The sequence below is a fragment of the Spermophilus citellus genome (genome assembly GCF_964194105.1).
Source record: "Spermophilus citellus genome assembly, chromosome: 18".
Lineage (NCBI taxonomy): Eukaryota > Metazoa > Chordata > Mammalia > Rodentia > Sciuridae > Spermophilus > Spermophilus citellus.
This window is the reverse complement of record NC_138200.1, coordinates 6338643-6357324: the sequence shown is the minus strand read 5'-3', so window position 1 is coordinate 6357324 and position 18682 is coordinate 6338643. Positions and strand designations below refer to the sequence as shown.

At 59.0% G+C, this 18682-nt stretch overlaps 1 protein-coding gene and 2 long non-coding RNA genes across 7 annotated transcripts; 2 read left to right on the top strand and 1 right to left on the bottom strand.

Annotated features, from left to right (window-relative positions):
* The first annotated feature begins 4845 nt into the window (after positions 1-4845).
* LOC308638418 lies at positions 4846-7822 on the top strand. The gene is made up of 3 exons (XR_014019832.1): positions 4846-4912; positions 4976-5339; positions 7536-7822. It is a non-coding gene; the product is annotated as an uncharacterized lncRNA (long non-coding RNA).
* A 3906-nt stretch (positions 7823-11728) lies between these two features.
* On the top strand, positions 11729-18514 carry LOC308638417. Its single transcript, XR_014019831.1, has 4 exons — positions 11729-12815; positions 13732-13889; positions 14997-15109; positions 18377-18514. It is a non-coding gene; the product is annotated as an uncharacterized lncRNA (long non-coding RNA).
* On the bottom strand, positions 14614-18486 carry JOSD2 (Josephin domain containing 2). Of its 5 annotated transcripts, none has more exons than XM_081275844.1 (5): positions 18356-18486; positions 17531-17690; positions 15894-16019; positions 14974-15168; positions 14614-14866 (listed from the first exon to the last, which is right to left on the bottom strand). In XM_081275844.1, the coding sequence occupies exons 2-5, from the start codon at positions 17674-17676 to the stop codon at positions 14767-14769; spliced, it is 567 nt and encodes a 188-aa protein (XP_081131970.1). In that variant the 5' UTR covers positions 17677-17690; positions 18356-18486; the 3' UTR covers positions 14614-14766. The 5 variants fall into 5 exon arrangements, with proteins under 5 accessions (XP_081131970.1, XP_081131968.1, XP_081131967.1 ...); XM_081275842.1 differs by having other exon boundaries at positions 17531-17693; positions 18356-18482; XM_081275841.1 differs by having other exon boundaries at positions 17531-17693; positions 18347-18478.
* Positions 18515-18682: the final 168 nt, after the last annotated feature.

The following is an 18682-nucleotide window of genomic DNA, read 5'->3' as shown; positions in this document are numbered from 1 at the left end:
TGTTTCCCAAGGGACCCGTTGACCTGGGAATTTAGACTTTCATGTGGGTGGTTCCCGACCCTGGGCCCTCACAGGGGGCTGCAGAGCCCCCCCCCCATGTCTCTACTCAGCTGGGGGACTGCCCCACACAGATAGCCATCAGGGACCCTCAAGTCTTGCCCTGACCTCTGGCTGGCAGAACCGCGGGGAATGCAAGGGAAGAAGGGACCATGAGCCAGAGCCATGGTCAGGGAGGGATGGCGAGGGCCTGGCTGCTCTGAGTTGGAGCCGCTGAGCACCGGGAGTGAGCCCCTAGCACTGCAGCTCAGAGCTGGGGGCAGAGGGGGCGCAGGAGGGAACTGGAAGGGGCACCGGCTGGGCTCTGGCCACCTTCCACACAGGACAAGTGTCCTTCCCTGGGTCCCATCAGCATCAGTCAGGAGCTGCTGAGCCACGAGGGCCAAGTCCTGGCACCTGGACAGATGTGACCCCAGTACAGGGCAAAGCATAGGTGGGAGGACCTTTGTCCCGAGGGGGGTAAAGTCGTCAGTTTTGTGGAGGGGGCCTGCCAGTCCTCCTGGTCACTAGCATCTGGCTTTTCTCAGGGACAGGGAAGGAGCAGGGCAGAGGTGTTCGCTAGCCATCAGGAAGGACCCGAGGCTTGGGATGTCAAGGAAGAGAAGATAAAAGGCCCCGAAGCTCAGGGCACAGGGAAGCAGCTCCTAGTGCCTCAGAGGAGTGGGGGGGCCAAGGTGGCCAAGGGACGCTGTGGGGAGGGAGCCAGGGGACGCAGAAGAGGAGAGCAGGGGGAAAGCAAGAAAAGGTTCTGGAAAAAACAGCAAAGATGAGGAAGGGATGGGGAGCGGGAGAGAAAGGGGGAAGGGGCAGGAGAGCAGGGAGTCTGAGAGGAAGAGGAACTTCCCAGGAAGTGGCCTGGACCCTGCCCTCGCCCCACCATCCCCCTCCTCTCCAGGGTGGTGGCCTGGGGGCAGCACAACCGGGAGCACACTGGGCACGGGCAGAGTGGTGAGTGGGGAGAGCAGGGTGGTGTGAAGGTCTTCAAAAGGCCGAATGAAAAGGTGGGGAGTCAGGAAATGGGGGGGACGTGAGAGACAGACACCAGGAGAGAGGGGAGTCAGAGTAGGGGGAGGTGAGGGACAGACACCACGAGGGAGGGGGTCAGAGCACGTGATGATGAAGAAGGGATGAGAGACTGAGGGGCTGAGGAGAGTGGGGGAGAGGAGGAGGAAGGGGGAGGAGAGGGAGCAAGGATGGAGGGAGGAGGAGGAGGAAGGTGGCTGGGGAGGGGGAAGAAAGGAGGAGGAGGAGGAGGATGGCAGAGGGATGAAGCGGAGGAGGAGAGTGGGAAAAGACGATGGAGGAGGAGGTGGAGGAAGGAAGGGCAGGAGGGGGCAGTGGCCTGGGGGCCCTCGGGGACACCGCGCAGGGAGGGAACCGCAGGTGAGGGCACCAGCTTGTGGAGGAAAATGTGTGGCAGAGGAGGGGACAGAGGAGAAGAGAGGGAGCCTGTGATAGAATGAGGGGCCGAGAGTGGTTCCCAGGGTGGGTGGGGTGCAGAGGAAGGAGGCTGGGGCGAGGGGCCCTGGCCACCCACAGCCCCTGCCCTGCCTGGACAGGGGAGGGGGGAGGCAGAGGAAGGGGAGCAGCGGCTCAGCCAGGCCCCTGATGCAGCCTGGCCGGGTCCATGGCTGTCAGTGCTCTAGGGGCACACTCTACCCCAGTGCCCGCTCCAAGGGAGTGCTGCTCTCACCCCCAGCGAAGTCAGATCACCCAGGAGAAATCAGATCGGGACCCAAATCTGCCCTCATTTCGGTCTTCCCAGCCCTATGAGGCAATGCCAGCTTGCCCTTTCCATGGCTCCAGAGGACACCTAAACCCCTTCCACCTAGAAAATTTGGAGCTTCCACTGATGAGAAGGAAGAGAAAGAGAAAGGGAGCTAGAAAGAGGGTGTCAATGTGTTTTGATTGCCTAGCATACAGCTGGTGGTCAATTAGTGTCCCTTCCCTTTTCTGAGGGAGAATACAGGGAGCAGGAAGGAGGAGAAGGGGGAGCAGATTGTGAGAAGGGAAGGAATTGCTGAAGAAGAGCTCAGCACACAGCTGGCACTCAATAAATGCCCATTCCCTTCTTCAGGATAGATAGATAAGAAAGAAGAAACCATTGCAGAGGAAAACAGAGGAAGAAAATCAGCCTAAGGAGTGGGGTAATGGGTAGAAAGTACTAGGTATACAGTAAGTGCTCTTTAAGTGTTCTCCAGGAGAAAGGAGAGGAAAATGTCAGTAGAGAGAACAAAGAGAAGAAAAGTTGTGGGGGAAGAAGATAATGTGCATAAAGTGGCTGGCACATAGTAGGTGCTTAATAAATGCCTGTTCCCTGCCCTGAGCATGGAGAAAGAAGCCAGGAGGAAGGAACAGAGCCTGTGGGGCGTCACAGGTGGATGGTGCACACCAAGGCGCACACAGGAGGTGCTCAGCACAGGCTACAGCTGGGAGGAGGGAGCTGGGTCAGGCGTGCAGGGAGGCATGGTGCCCAGGAGCCTGGCAAGAAGGGTCCTTGGAGGAGACCACAGGAGGGGAGTGGGGGGGAGCTGGGAGAATGGGAGGGGAGAAGCTGGCAAGGGAGACAGCATACAGGGAAGGGCAGGTGCCAGCGATTCTTGGGGTGTGCAGGAGGTGCTAGATAAATGCCCACACTCAGAGTGGGGGAGAGAGAGGTGGGCAGAGTAAAGAGGGGCGGAGAGAAAGAGGCAAGAGGAATGAGGTGGGATGCCAATGCCATGAACAAAGCACACAATGGCCTGGCACACCAGTAGTGCTCAGTAAGTTTGTTCCTTGCCTTGGCAGAGGTCAGGGATCCCAGAAAGAAAAGGACAGGGCAGAGAAGAGGGCAGGGGAAAGTGCCCAGTACACAGTAGGTGCTCAAAATGTGTTCATTCTCTCCTCCAGGAGAGGGCAGAAAGTCAAAAAGGAGAGAAAGTCAAAAGAGGGAAGGAAGCAAACGGTGGGGACAGATATAGGGAGGAGGAGCCAGTGTTTGTGTCTGGCACACAGCAGGTGCTCAGTAATTGCCCACCTCCTTGCCAGGAGGGAACCTACAAATCAGAAGAATTAGGTGAAAGGTACAGTTTAGCAAAAGGACAGGCACAGAGGCAGTGTGTGGAAACTGCCAGAAAACATGAGGTTAATAAATGCCCACTTCCTCCCAGGCTGGAGCCAAGCACAGGAGGAACAAGCAGAGGGTGCACAGGAAGGGACCGGGAGAGGGACAGGGAGAGGGACAGGGAGGGGCGGGCGGGAGGGTGAAGAGAGGTGAGGAGGCTTCCACTGCCTACAGTAGGTGCCCATAAAAGCCCTTCCCCAGGCAGAATCAAAAGCAGATACGGCAGTTGGAGGGCCCCAAAGGAGGGCCAGAGGGTGGAGGGAGCTAAGGGTGCCACAGGCCTCTCTGCAGGCCCTCCCCTGGCCAGCCCACAGGCAGTCACAAGCAGCCCGAGGATGGGGACAAGGGCCCATTGTCCTGAGTCAGGCACGTCCTGGTCCAGAGGGGGAAGGAGCAACCCAGCCACCAGCCCTTGTCCCTGGATCTGTTGGGCATGATGTGGGGGCCCCTTGGTGTCTGAGTCCCCGTCCCTGTGTCTGCCTCTGTCCCTGTTGTCTCCCAGTCCCTGGTTCTCCCTCAGATCCTCTCTCTCTCTCCTGGTCTTTCTCAGATTGCTGTGTCTGGGAGGGAGGAGGCCTGTCCCGCCCCCCACCATAGGCTCATCCCCTTGATCTCCATGAGGACTAGGGCTGGGGGCACCAGGCTCAGGCAGAGGAGGGAGGGAGGAAAGAAGAGGCAAAGGAGCAAGAGAGGTAGGGACAGAACTGGCTTTATTCAGCAGAAAACTCAGAGGGCAGGCAGGGCTTCCGTCTGCAGAGGGGACCAGACCTGGAAAGGAGGCAGGGGTCTGGGAGGGACAGAGTGAGTCACACAGAGAGAGATGGGCTGGGGGGCGACAGAGATGGAGAGAGAGGGGATGGGGGGAGACAGATGGGTGGAGGGAGACAAAGGTGGAGAGAGACGTGGTGGTGGAGACAGAGATGGAGAGATATGGGGTGAGGGAGACAGATGGAGAGAGATGGGGTGGGGGGATAGAGATGGAGACAGAAGGCATGGGGGAGACAGAGAGATGAAGAGAGATGGGGTGAGGGGAGACAGATGGAGAGAGATGGGGTGGGGGAGACAGAGATGGAGACAGATGGGTCAGTGGAGACAGAGGTGGAGAGAGATGGGGTGGGAGGAGAGAGATGGAGAGAGATGGGATGGGGGGACAGAGATATGAAGAGAGATGGGGTGGGGGAGACAGAGAGGTGGAGAGAGATGGGGTGGGGGACAGATATGGAGAGAGATGGGATGGGGAGACAGAGATGAGAGAGATGGGGTGGGGGAGACAGAGAGATGGAGTGAGATGGGGCTGGAGGAGTAGAGGGATGGGGTGGGGGGGAGACAGGTGGAGAGAGATGGGGTGGGGGAGACAGGTGGAGAGAGATGGGGTGGGGGAGACAGGTGGAGAGAGATGGGGTGGGGGAGACAGAGAGATGGAGAGAGAAGGGTTGGAGGGGTAGAGAGATGGAGAAAGATGGGGTGGGGGGAGACAGAGAGATGGAGAGAGATAGGATGGGGGATGACAGAGAGATGGAGAGAGATGGATGGGGAAGACAGAGAGATGGAGAGAGATGGGGTGGGGGAGACAGAGAGATGGAGAGAGATGGGATGGGGGTGACAGAGAGATGGAGAGAGATGGATGGGGAAGACAGAGAGATGGGGTGGGGGAGACAGAAGATGGAGAGAGATGAGTAGGGAGAGACAGAGATGGAGAGAGATGGGGTAGGGGGAGACAGAGATGGAGAGGGATGGGGTGGGGAGACAGAGGTGGAGAGAGATGGGGTGGGGGAGACAGAGAGATGGAGAGAGAAGGGTTGGAGGAGTAGAGAGATGGAGAGAGATGGGGTGGGGGAGAGAGAGATTGAGAGAGATGGGGTTGGAGAGGAAGAGAGATGGAGAGATGGGGTGGGTGAGACAAATTGAGAGAGAAAGGTTGGAAGAGTAGAGAGATAGAGAGAGATGGGGTGGGGGAGACAGTGAGATGGAGAGAGATGGGGTAAAGGGTGACAGAGAGATGGAGAGAGATGGGATGGGGGAGATAGAGAGGTGGAGAGAGATGGGTTGGAGGAGACAGGTGGAGAGGGATGTGGTGGGGGAGACAGATGGAGACAGATGTGGTGGGGGAGACAGAGATGGAGAGAGATGGGGTGGGGGAGACAGAGATGGAGAGAGATGGGGTAGGGGAGATAGAGAGGTGGAGAGAGATGGGGTTGGGGAGACAGGTGGATAGAGATGGGGTGGGGGAGACAGATAGAGACAGATGTGGTCATGGAGACAGATGGAGAGAGATGGGGTGGGGGAAACACAGATGAAGAGAGATGGGGTAGAGGGAGAGACAAGAGAGGAGGGAGATGGGGGTGGAGGAGATAGAGGTGGCAAGAGAGGGGGTGGAGGGGGAGACAGAGATGGAGAGAGATGGGGTGGGGGGACAGAGATGGAGAGATGGGGTGAGGGAGACAGAGAGATGGAGAGAGGTGCGATGGGGAGCGACAGAGTTGGAGAGAGATGGGGTGGAGGGAGACAGAGGTGGAGAGAGATGGGTTGGGGGGAGACAGAGAGATGGGGTGGAGGGGGAGAGAGAGATGAAGAGAGATGGGTGCGGGGAGACAGAGATGGAGAGAGAGAGATGGGGTGGGGGTGACTGAGAGATGGGGTGGGGGATACAAAGAGATGGAGAGAGATGGGTGGGGGGACACAGAGATGGAGAGAGATGGGGTGGGGGGAGACAGAGATGGAGTGAGATGGGTGGGAGGAGACAGAGATAGAGACAGATGTAGTGGGGGAGACAGAGATGGAGAGAGATGGGGTGGGGAGAGACAGAGGTGGAGAGAGATGGGTGGGGGAGACAGAGATAGAGACAGATGTAGTGGGGGAGACAGAGATGGAGAGAGATGGGGTGGGGGGAGCCAGAGGTAGAGAGAGATGGGGTGGGGGAGACAGAGAGAGATGGGGTGGAGGGGGAGAGAGAGATGGAGAGAGATGTGGTGGGGGATACAGAGAGATGGAGAGAGATGGGTGGGGGGTGACTGAGAGATGGAAAGAGATGTGGTGGGGGATACAGAGAGATGGAGAGAGATGGGTGGGGGGAGACAGAGATGGAGAGAGATGGGTGGGGGGAGACAGAGATGGAGAGAGATGGGGTGGGGGGAGACAGAGATGGAGTGAGATGGGTGGGGGGAGACAGACAGAGAGATGGGGTTCAAGGAGTTGAGAGATGGAGAGAGATGGGGTGGGGGAGACAGAGGTGCAGAGAGATGGGGTGGGGGAAGGTGAAATGGAGAGAGATGGGGTGGGGGGAGACAGATGTGGAGAGAGATGGGGTGGGGGAGACATAGGTGGATAGATGGGGTTGGGGAAGACAGAGGTGGAGAGATGGGGTAGGGGGAGACAGAGATGGAGAAATGAGGTGGAGGGGGAGACAGATGGAGAGACATGGGGTGGTGAGACAGAGATGTAGAGAGATGGGTTGGAAGGAGACAGAGATGGAGAGAGATGGGTGGATGGAGACAGATGGAGAGAGATGGGGTGGGGGGAGACAGAGGTGGAGAGAGATGGGGTGGGGGAGACAGAGAGATGGAGTGAGATGGGGCTGGAGGAGTAGAGGGATGGGGTGGGGGGGAGACAGAGGTGGAGAGAGATGGGGTGGGGGAGACAGAGAGATAGAGAGAGAAGGGTTGGAGGGGTAGAGAGATGGAGAAAGATGGGGTGGGGGGAGACAGAGAGATGGAGAGAGATGGGGTTGGAGGAGCAGAGAGATGGAGAGATGGGGTGGGGGGAGACAGAGAGATGGAGAGAGATGGGATGGGGGTGACAGAGAGATGGAGAGAGATGGATGGGGAAGACAGAGAGATGGAGAGAGATGGGGTGGGGGAGACAGAGAGATGGAGAGAGATGGGGTGGGGGGAGACAGAGATGGAGAGAGATGGGGTGGGGGAGACAGAGAGATGGAGAGAGATGGGGTGGGGGGAGACAGAGATGGAGAGAGATGGGGTGGGGGAGATAGAGAGGTGGAGAGAGATGGGTTGGGGGAGACAGGTAGAGAGAGATGGGGTGGGGGAGACAGAGATGGAGACAGATGGGGTGGGAAGACAGAGGTGGAAAGAGATGGGGTGGGGGAGACAGAGAGATGGAGTGAGATGGGGTTGGAGGAGTAGAGAGATGGGGTGGGGGGAGACAGAGGAGTAGAGAGATGGGTGGGGGAAACAGAGAGATGGAGTGAGATGGGGTTGGAGGAGTAGAGAGATGGGGTGGGGGGAGACAGAGGAGTAGAGAGATGGGTGGGGGAGACAGAGAGATAGAGAGAGAAGGGTTGGAGGGGTAGAGAGATGGAGAAAGATGGGGTTGGGGGAGACAGAGAGATGGAGAGAGATGGGGTTGGAGGAGCAGAGAGATGGAGAGATGGGGTGGGGGAGATAGAGAGGTGGAGAGAGATGGGTTGGGGGAGAGAGGTGGAGAGAGATGGGGTGGGGGAGACAGAGATAGAGACAGATGTAGTGGGGGAGACAGAGATGGAGAGAGATGGGGTGGGGAGACAGAGGTGGAGAGAGATGAGGTGGGGGAGACAGATGGAGAGATGGGGTGGGGAAAACACAGATGAAGAGAGATGGGGTGGAGGGAGAGACAAGAGAGGAGGGAGATGGGGTTGGAGAAGTAGAGAGATGGGGTGGAGGAGATAGAGGTGGCAAGAGATGGGGTGGAGGGGGAGACAGAGGTGGAGAGAGATGGGGTGGGGGAGACAGAGATGGAGAGAGATGGGGTGGGTGACAGAGATGGAGAGGTGGAGGGACAGAGATGGAGAGATGGGGTGAGGGAGACAGAGAGATGGAGAGAGGTGCGGTGGGGGGGCGGCAGAGTTGGAGAGAGATGGGGTTGGGGGAGACAGAGGTGGAGAGAGATGAGGTGGGGAGACAGAGAGATGGAGAGAGATGGGGTGGGGGGAGACAGAGGTAGAGAGAGATGCGGTGTGGGGAGACAGAGAGATGGAGAGAGATGGGGTGGGGAAGACAGTGAAACAGAGAGAGATGGGGTGGGGGGAGACAGAGAGATGGTGTGGAGGGGGAGAGAGAGATGGAGAGAGATGGGTGCGGGGAGACAGAGATGGAGAGAGAGAGATGGGGTGGGGGTGACTGAGAGATGGAGAGAGATGTGGTGGGGGATACAGAAAGATGGAGAGAGATGGGTGGGGGGACACAGAGATGGAGAGAGATGGGGTAGGGGAGACAGAGATGGAGTGAGATGGGTGGGGGAAACAGAGATGGAGAGAGATGAGGTGGGGGAGACAGATGGAGAGAGGGGGTGGGGGAAACACAGATGAAGAGAGATGGGGTGGAGGGAGAGACAAGAGAGGAGGGAGATGGGGTTGGAGAAGTAGAGAGATGGGGTGGAGGAGATAGAGGTGGCAAGAGATGGGGTGGAGGGGGAGACAGAGGTGGAGAGAGATGGGGTGGGGGAGACACAGAGATGGTGAGAGATGTGATGGGGGGAGACAAAGATGGAGAGAGATGGGGTGGGGGACAGAGATGGAGAGGTGGGGGGACAGAGATGGAGAGATAGGGTGAGGGAGACAGAGAGATGGAGAGAGGTGCGGTGGGGGGTGACAGAGTTGGAGAGAGATGGGGTGGGGGGAGACAGAGGTGGAGAGAGATGGGTGGGGAAGACAGTGAGACAGAGAGAGATGGGGTGGGGGGAGACAGAGAGATGGGGTGGAGGGGGAGAGAGAGATGGAGAGAGATAGTGCGGGGAGACAGATGGAGAGAGAGAGATGGGGTGGGGTGACTGAGAGATGGGGAGAGATGGGGTGGGGTAGACAGAGATGGAGAGAGATGGGGTGGGGGAGACAGAGATGGAGTGAGATGGGTGGGAGGAGACAGAGATGGAAAGTGATGGCTTGGGGGAGTCAGAGATGAAGAGAGATAGGGTGTGGGGGGGAGACAGAGAGACATAGAGAGAGAAGAGGTTGGGGGAGTTGAGAGATGGAGAGAGATGGGGTGGGGTGAGAGAGATGGAGAGAGATGTGTTGGAGGGGGAAACAGATGGTGAGAGATGGGGTGGGAGGCGACAGAGGTGGAGAGAGATGGGGTGTGGGGAGACAGAGATGGAGAGAGATGGGGTGGGGGGAGACAGAGATGGAGAGAGATGGGGTAGAGGAGACAGAGGTGGAGAGATAAGGTGGGGAAGACAGAGGTGCAGAGAGATGGGGTGGGGGAAGATGAGATGGAGAGAGATGGGATTGGGGGAGACAGAGATGGGGTGGGGGAGACAGAGAGATGGAGAGAGATGGGTGAGGGAGACAGAGGTGGAGATAGATGGGGTTGGGGGAGACAGAGATGGAGAGAGATGGGGTGGGGGTGACAGATGGGGTGGGGATGATAGAGGTGGAGAAATGGGGTGGAGGGGGAGACAGATGGAGAGAGATGGTGTGGGGGAGACAGAGATGGGGTGGGGGGAGACAGAGGTGGAGAGAGATGGGGTGTGGGGAAACAGAGATGGAGTGAGATGGGTGGGGGAGACAGAGATGGAGAGAGTTGGGGTGGGGGAGACAGAGGTGGAGAGATGGGGTGGAGGGTGAGACAGATGGAGAGAGATGGGGTGGGGGAGACAGAGATAGAGAGATGGGGTGGGGGAAACAGAGGTGGAGAGATGGGGTGGGGGAGGCAGATATGGAGTGAGATGGGTTAGGGGGAGACAGATGGAGAGAGATGGGTTTGGGGAAATAGAGATGGACAGAAATGGGATGGGGGAGACAGAGATATGGAGAGAGTTGGGGTTGTGGAGACAGAGGTGGGGAGAGTTGGTGTGGGGGGAGATAGAGATGGAGAGAGATGGGGTGGTGGGAGGCAGAGATGGAGAGAGATGGGTTGGAGGGGGAGACAGAGATGGAGAGAGATGGGGTGGGGGAGGCAGAGATGGAGAAAGATGGGGTGGAGTAGACAGAGAGACGGAGAAAGATGGGGTGGGGGAGACAGGTGGAGAGAGATGGGGTGGTGGGAGACAGAGATGGAGAGATGGGGTGGGGGAGACAGAGATGGAGAGATGGGGTGGGGGAGACAGAGATGGAAAGGTAAGGGGTGGGGGGACAGAGGTGGATAGAGATGGGGTAGGGGAGACAGAGGTGGAGTGAGATGGGGTGGGGGGAGACAAAGATGGAGAGAGATGGGGTGTGGGTGACAGAGATGGAGAGAGATGGGGTGCGGGAGACAGAGAGATGAAGAGAGATGGGGTGGGGGAGACAGGTGGAGAGAGATGGGGTGGAGGGGGAGATAGAGATGGAGAGAAATGGGGTGTGGGTGACAGAGATGGAGAGAAATGGGGTGTGGAGACAGAGAGATGGAGAGAGATGGGGTGTGGGAGATAGGTGCAGAGAGATGGGTTGGTGGGGGACAGAGATGGATAGATGGGGTGCGGGGAGACAGAGATGGAGAGATATGGGGTGGGGGGACAGAGATGGAGAGAGATGGGGTGCGGGGAGACAGAGATGGAGAGATATGGGGTGGGGGGACAGAGATGGAGAGAGATGGGGTAGGGGAGACAGCAGTGGAGAGAGATGGGTTGGGGTGCAGAGATGGAGAGAGATGAGGTAGGGGAAGACAGGAGGTGGAGAGAGATGAGGTTGGGGGAGACAGAGATGGAGAGAGTTGGGGTGGGGGAGAGAGAGGTGGAGAGAGATGGGGTGGGGGGACAGAGATGGAGAAAGAGGAGGTGGGGGAGATAAAGAGATGGAGAGAGATGGGGTGGGGGAGACAGAGAGATGGAGAGAGATGGGGTGGGGAGACAGGTGGAGAGAGATGGGGTGGGGGAGACAGAGGTGGAGAGAGATGGGTGGGGGAAACAGAGGTGGAGAGAGATGGGGTGGGGGCAACGGAGATGGAGAGATATGGGGTGGGGGAGACAGGGAGATGGAGAGAGATGAGGTGGGGTGAGACAGAGATGGAGAGATGGTATGTGGGGAGACAGGGAGATGGAGAGAGATGGTGTTTGGGGAGACAGAGAGATGAGGTGGGGTGAGACAGAGAGATGGAAAGAGATGAGGTGGGGTGAGACAGAGATGGATAGAGATGAGCTGGGGTGAGACAGAGAGATGGGATGGGTGAGACAGATGGAGAGCGATGGGGTCTGGGGAGACAGAGAGAATGAGAGAGATGGGGTGGTGGGGATAGAGATATGGGCAGAGGTGGGGTGGGGAGAAACAGTGATTGAGAGAGATGGGATGGGAAATAAAGAGATGGACAGAATGAGAGAGACAGAAGGAGAGAGAGACAGAGACAGAGAGAAGGAGAGAGAGAGGGAAGGAGAGAGATGAAGGAGAGAAGGAGAGATAGACACAGAGAGGGAGAGGGAGAGAAGGAGGGCTAGAGAGAGAGTGAGGAAGACAGAGAGATGATGGAGAGAGACAGAAAGACAGAATGGGGAGAGAGAGACACACAGAGAGGGAGAGGCAGGGAGGGAAAAAGGGAGGGAGAGACAGGAGGAGAGCAAGAGGGGAAGACAGGAGGGAGAGAGACAGAGAAACTGAAAAGGAGGGAAAGAGAGGCACCGGGAGGGAGGGAGGGAGAGGGACAGAGGAGGAAGAGAGGGAGGGAGGGAGAGGGACAGAGGAGGAAGAGAGGGAGGGAGATAGACAGACAAACAGAAGGAGGGAGGGAAGGAGACAGGGAGGGAGAGAGTGAGAAGAAGGGGAGAAACAGAAAGACTGGGGGGAGAGAGACAGGGAGGGAGAGACGGAGAGGGAGAGAGAAACAGAGAAGGAGGGAGGGAGACCCAGAGGGAAAGCGGGGCAGAGGGACGGAAGGAGCAACCGAGGACACGGGACAGGGAGGACGCGGGAGAGGGAGGCGGCCGGGCAGGGAGCGCGGCTCTGGGCACCGGGGCGGGCAGGAGGAACCCGAGCGACGGAGAGAAGCACCGGAGAGCGCTGGGAGGGGGACAGAGGGGCGGACAGACGTGGGGGAGACCGAGGGAGAGCGGGCAGGACGCAGAAACCCCGCAGAGCGGGAGACAGATGAAAGCGCGGGCGGCAGGGCGGTCCGTCGGGCCGCAGCCCCTCACCTGGCGTCGGAGGCAGCCGCCCCCCTCGCCAGGCCTCGCAATTTAAAGGGGCGCCTGGGGGCCCGGGCCCGCCCCGCGTCGCCTTATCTGGCCAGACCCAGGCCTTGGGAGCTAAATCGGGCCTCAGCTGTCGGCACCGGCGCCAGCGGGACAGCTGCATCCCCGGCCCCCCGCCCGCCGCCCTCCTGCAGCCTGGCGCCCGTGGCCCTGGGGTCCGCTCGGGGGCCTCTTGGGAGCCCCCCAGCTCTGGGATTGGCCGACTCCAGCAGCGAGGGGCGCCTCGAGTCCTGGGCGCTTCCCTGAGCATTGGGGGCGCCAGCGGGCGGGGGTGGGGAGGATGGGCGGCCTCACCAAATGCGGGGCAAAGGAGGCGCCCACGCCCAGCTCGCACCTGTGCGCGGCCAGGGTCCCGGGCCCCTCTGGGTCGGGGCTCCGCTCCGGGCCTTATTTGGCCACAGCTGAGGGAGCACCTGGGAGGTCACAGCTGCTGCCACTCAGACCAAGAATAGAAGCACTCAGGAGTCCCGCCAGCTGTCTGCCACCAAGGATCGGAGAGGCGACAGGCATGAGTGAGGGGGCAGGGAGGAGGGCGATAGAGGCTGAGAAAAATCCAGAGACCAGGAAGGTGAGAGATAAGAAGAGAGAATCTGGGCTGAGAGAAAGGGACAGTGGGAGATAGGGACTGAGGTGTCGGGAAATGAGGGGACTAAGGCAGAGGCACAGAAACACCCCCAGGGCGCAGAGACGGGTGGGGCGGGGAGGGGAGGGAGGGAAGCCGGGAAGCCTGCCCGGCTGCCCCAGCAGCTTGTCCCTGTGTCACATTGTCCTTCACTTTACAACTTGACTTCTGACTTCAGAAATCTGGGAAACTGGGACCTGCTACTGAGCCTCTGTGTCTCCAGGGTTCACTAGGCGTCCTGCATGGCGTCTGCCCTGCCCATGTTGGCATCAGGGGGTGGCATCTGTGGTCCTGGGTACTTTATTGCCTGGTGGCTTCCAGATGGAGGCTGAGGTGGGGAGTCACACCTAACCAGGTTCCCTCCTGCCTTGCATCCCCAGTGTCCCTGTGCCACTGGTTCCACCCTCCTGGGTGGCATGTAAGGGGGTCCCCAGGTTCAGCCTGGTTCTCTCTACCTACTTCTCTCCCTCTACTCACACTCTCACCTCCGAGGACAGCTCTGTGACCCCTGAATCTACCTCCTGGATGTCACTGGTCCTGACCTGTCTCATCCCTTCCATTCTTCGAGCACAGTATCCATCACCTCCTCTTCCTTAGGGTTTGTCTGGTCTGCCTGGTTTGCTCTGGCCAGGATCACCTGACCTCTTCAGGTAACTACTGGGAGGAGCAGCAGCACTTGTGAGGATGTTCTTCCTGTCTTTGCCCAGGTGGCCTTTCTCTGAGGCCCCGCACCCCCCTGGATTGCCACTCTCACTAGTCGGTTCCCATTCTGGAGACCCTCCCCATGGCCACTCTTGTCTCTGTGCCTTTGCAGGTGACCTGCCCCTTTCCCTGTCCTTTCACCTTCTGCTATTTCCCACAGCATCCTGGGAGATCCCCTTTGGCCCCCACACTGCTGGGCCAGGACACCTGGCCTTCTCTTGTGTCTCCCCCAGCCTGGAGCCTGGATGGCGGGCCTCTGACTGCTCTAGCCCAGAGTGTCCCTCAGCAAGGCTGGACCCAGAGGCTGGCTCCACTGGGGTAAGGGCATCTCAGGGAGAGAGACAGGCCCTGCAGGACCATGCAGAGGAGGCCCAAGGGCAGACCTGGCTCAAGTGGAGATGCGGCAGATCCTCACTGCAGGCTCCTCTGCTTCTGGGTCAGAGCCAGGTCTGTACCGTGGCCAGAAAGGCCAGCCATCGTCTTCCCCTGTCCTCAGGCTTTTGTGGAGCTGTGCTTTGCACCTGGGAGGCCTTTCTCCAACATCCTCCCCGAGCCCCTCTCTCGCCTTCTTCAAGCCCTTGCCCAGTGGCCTTTCTCTGAGGCCTGGTACCCCACCTGAATTGCCACTGTCCACAGTTGGTGGATTATCTCACGCCTCTGGAGGTCAGACCCAGGATGAGCTCCCCGCTGCTTCCCCTGTGGCTTCATGAGGCCCACCTGAGCCAGGATCATGTCCCTATTGTGAGGCCAGCTGATGGGTCACCAAATTCCAACTGCAACCTTGCTGGAACCTTGCTGTCACCTAACATATTCCAGGCTCTGGGATTCCTAAACATCTGTGGGGACCATTTTTCTGCCTGTCTCCCAATTGAGACTCAAGAAATAAACCTCGCATTCTGCTCAGCTCTTACCCTACCACACACATCAGACTGTAGCAGTATTTTTGGTCCCCTCGTCTCTCTCACTAGGGTATCTGGCCTCTCTGATGGAAAGGGACCCTCAGCAGGTGCAGGGGATCAGTTGGTCACAGATCAGGCAGGGAGCAAATTGGCAGATTTATTGAGGCAGCAGCGGCATTTGGGAGTGGGAACGTGGGGAAGGGGAAGGGCCTCCTCCAGGTGCCTGAAGCGCAGGCCCTTCCCCGGCACTTGGAACTCAGGCTGGGTGCAGCCACGCAGGCAGAGTAGGCCATAGGTCAGTCTGTCCGTAACCAGCAACCCTTCTCTTCCACCTCCTTGGTCACCACCAGCAGCACCTCACACAGGCCCTGGGCCAGGGCAGCTGCCAGGAAGGCTCTGGATGGGAGAAAGGGGAAACTGAGGCCCCGCCAGCACATTTAATTGGGGCAGAGCGGGATTCCAGCATCGAGGCCCCAGCCTCAGTCACTTCTGCCCTGGCTCACCTGACACCATCCTCATTCCCCAGGGCCTCAGGTGCTCGCAGCTTGGAGTCCAGGTTGTAGTAGACACCGTCCACCTGGCGCAGAGCCACCCAGTGCCGACGGCGCAGTGGCAGGGACAGAAGCCCCAGCGACACAGGTGAGGGCAGGTTCAGGATGAGCCCCAGTACCTGGGGCAGGGCCAGCTGGGACAGGGGCCTGGGGAGTGGGAAGGGGACATGGGTCAGGCCTGCTCTGCCTGGCTTTGATGAGCTGGCCAAATGTTACCGAGGTTCTTGATGGTGTGGGCCTCTGTGGTCCCCAGTCCCCTATTCCCTCTTACCCATCCATTCGTCCACCTATTCACGCCTCCCAGCCAATCAGACCTCCACCATCCCACCAGCTCCACCCACCACCAATCTGTCCATTCATCCACGTACCCAGCAATGAGTCTTCACCCCACCCGTCCTCCATGATCCATCCATCCTACCAGAACCCCTGCCACAGCCACCGTCCCACCTGCTCATCTATTCTCCAGGCATTAAATCCCACCGAGCCACCCACCCTCCAAACCCCCCTCAACTACTAAATACCACCCACTGATCTGTCTCCTATTTATCCTGACGTCCTTCATCCACCAAAACCTCCCACCCATCCATCCAGTTACCAGCCACCTGTCAGAGACCCACTGCACGAGTGCTGTCCTTCTTTAATTCACTCACCCACCCATCCATGCGCTCCCATTGCCTGGCACACCCAGCCTCTCACTCGCCCTCCTTTAATTTGCCTAGTGACCATCGTGCTGCCCGTCATCCTCTGCCAGCTTCTCCTGACCGTCTGGCCTTCCGACCCACCTGCTGCAGCACAGGCCTTGCAAACCTCCCTCATCCCACCCGGCCACACAGTACTGTGCTGCCAAGGCAGGACAGCATGCTGGGTCCTACCTCCTCCTGTCCCACCACACGGCAGCCAGGCCCAGCCCCTGCAGGGCGGCCATAATCACATTGACGTCATAGTTGCCAGTGCCCAGGAGGCTACGATGGGGGTTCAGTCGGGAGTCTGGGGCCAACCTGGTGGTTGTGGGTGATCAGAGTCTGAGCTGGGATCCTGGAAAGGTCTCAACCTTCCCATGCATCATCAGGGTCCCAGGGCTTCCCCTCCGACCCCTCCTCTCTTCAACCCCAAGTTCTGTCCCTCCTGTCCTGACCCCCCCCCATTCCCAGAGCTCCAGCTCAGGCTTCTGACTCCTTCTACCTGGATCCCCACCCAGCCTCCAGCCGTCCCCTCCTCTGCTCTCATCCCCCCCCCCCCCCCCCCCCCCCCGTGGCTTCCCAGCAGCCCTGGACAGAGTCCCACCCAGCAGCCTTCTGGCCTCCAGCTGGGCTTGGGGCTCTTGGGCTCCCCCAGTGAACCAAGCCCCCTGCATGAGGCCTGGCAGACCACTGTGTTCTGAGGCCTTGCCTCTCACTCAGGGCTACCCCGCCCTCCCTGCTCCCAGCCCTCCAGGCCTGTCTCCCCAGCAGAGCCCCACCTCTTCCACCCAGCATTTGTGGCCCTTCCCTGCCACCTGTCCTAGCTGCCTGCTGTTCCCAGCTCCCCCCGCCCAGGGCCCACCCTGCCACACGTCTCCCTCAGCCCTGCTCCTCTCCACAACTGTACCTTTGTTCCCTGTCTGGGCCCATGGAAGGCAGGGCAGGGGGAGGAGGAAATGAGTTTTATGTTTCTGTGGGCCTGTTTTCCTTGCACCTCTCTTAAGGCAGGGCTGCTTTGGGCCCCCATCATGGCCTTGGCATGAAAGAGTAGATTAACCCCTATTTTGAATGACAGAGGAGACAAAGGAATCCCATAACAATCAGTCTGAGGATTCGGGGAGCTGGGGGAGGGAGGCGGGACCATCCTTGGATACAGAGAGATCTCTCTGGGGTCACATGGGGCACTGTTGGAAGAGAGACTGGAGGTGAGGAGGCTGACGAGAAGGCTGGTGGAAGGTCCCCACAGCAGAGCGTTGGGCCAGATTGCGGGGCCAGAGGAGGGAAAGAAGGAGATATGGAGAAGTGATGCTTGAAATTTGAGGCAGGACACGAAGGCTGCCAAGAGGCAGGAGCCATGTTAGGTGGAAAGGACAGCCTATGCAAAGTTCCAAAGGCATCACCACAGGGGAGCCCCTTCAGGGGCTGCAGAGATTCTGGTTTGAGGAGAATAGAGAGATGAAGCTGCAGAGGCAGGCAGGGACCAGAGCAGGCAGCGCCTTGGGTATCAGGCCAAGGGGACACTCCTCAGAGAAAGGCTGGGGAGTCAGAGGACTAGGAGCAGGGGAGGGGCAGGGTCAGCTCGGAGGCTGGGTGTAGAATGTACTAGAGGACTAAAACTGGCCACTGAGAGTCTGTGATAAGAGAGGGTGAGGCCTGGCTGGGCTGAGACTCGGGGAATGATGGGTGGAAGAAGCAGCAGCTCCATGCCTAGTCCCTAGGCTCCAGTTCAGGCAGCTAAAGGAGCATATCTGGGCCCCACAGTGAATCCCAGGTGGGCTGTTCTGCCTCTCTGAGCCGGCCCTGAGAGAGTCAGGGCAGGTGACAGTCACCTCTTGCAGATCTCATCGGCAGCCTCCTGGCTAAAGAGCTGCTGCTGCAGGACGTTGTTGAGGGCGTGGACTGCGCACAGCTCCAGGCGCTGCCGTTCATGGTACACGGAGGGAGGGCTGGGTTGTGCTCCTGGGGCCTGGGACATGCTGTCCTCAGCTCCTGCTAAGGTTGGGAGGGGAGAAGGTGCTCAGGGGCCCAGGATCTAGAGGGCCAACCTCAGAGGTCCAACCTCCCAGCAGGCCCCTTGGGCACGGAGATTAAGGCGGGGCTGGGAGCAGCCTGGGAGGACACTGGGTACCTGACCCTGTTCCCTGGCAACAGAGGCGATTCTTACAAAAAAATTAAAGTCTCTCTTCTGCTCACCTGGCAAGAGAGAACCACTCCTGCCATGTCTGTAAAAGGGTCCCTATCATTGTCACCTAGCAACAGAGGATCCCCTCTTCCCTGTTCCTAGGTTACAGGAGCTCTCTCTGGTTACCTAGCAACAGATGATCTCCCCCATACACAAGGTATCAAAGTCCCTCCTCTGATTACCTAGCAATAGAGGAATTCTCTCCTCTCCTCCCCTGTCTCTAGGTAACAGGGTCCTTCCGGGTTGCCTAGCAACAGAAGACTCCCCTTCCCCTGTCATTAAACAAGGTCCTCTCCTCTGTCACCTGGCAACAGGGACCCCTCCTCAGTCACTAAGCAACAGGACCTTCTTTTTCTATCACATGGCAAACAGGCCCCCTCCCCGGACACCAAATAATTACAGCCCTTTCCCCGATCCGTACCCCAACCGCGGCGCTCGCCCTTTGCCTGGCAACGCCCCTCACCCCGCCTGCCTCTCCGTTCCCCCGTGCCAGGGGTTCCCGCATCCCCCTGGGCGGCGGCTCTAGGCTCCGAGTGCAAGGCGGCGGCACGGCGCTGACTGGACAGGCGGGACGGACTACAGCTCCCAGCGATACCCGCGCTCCGGACTACGACTTCCGGCGGCCCCCGCGAAACTCTCTCTCCGCACGGAATATCCAGGCTGCGTGGCCCGGAAGTGTACTATCACCCGTTAAAAAACAGGTCTACAACTTCCGTCGGTCCCTGCGGCACGTGCCGGAAATGTGTCTCGGAAGGTGACCCCTCCCGTTTTCCCACGCCCACTATTACCCAGAGGCTTC

What these genes read in the sequence shown, in the direction of transcription:
- JOSD2 (XM_081275844.1), bottom strand. Translation starts at nt 17,676, where the DNA reads ATGTCCCAGGCCCCAGGAGCACAACCCAGCCCTCCCTCCGTGTACCAT. An exon ending in GTGTGGTGGGACAGGAGGAG is followed by an intron (nt 15,169 to 15,893) that starts GTAGGACCCAGC and finishes CCCACTCCCCAG; the next exon opens with GCCCCTGTCCCAGCTGGCCC. An exon ending in GGGAATGAGGATGGTGTCAG is followed by an intron (nt 14,867 to 14,973) that starts GTGAGCCAGGGC and finishes TCTCCCATCCAG; the next exon opens with AGCCTTCCTGGCAGCTGCCC.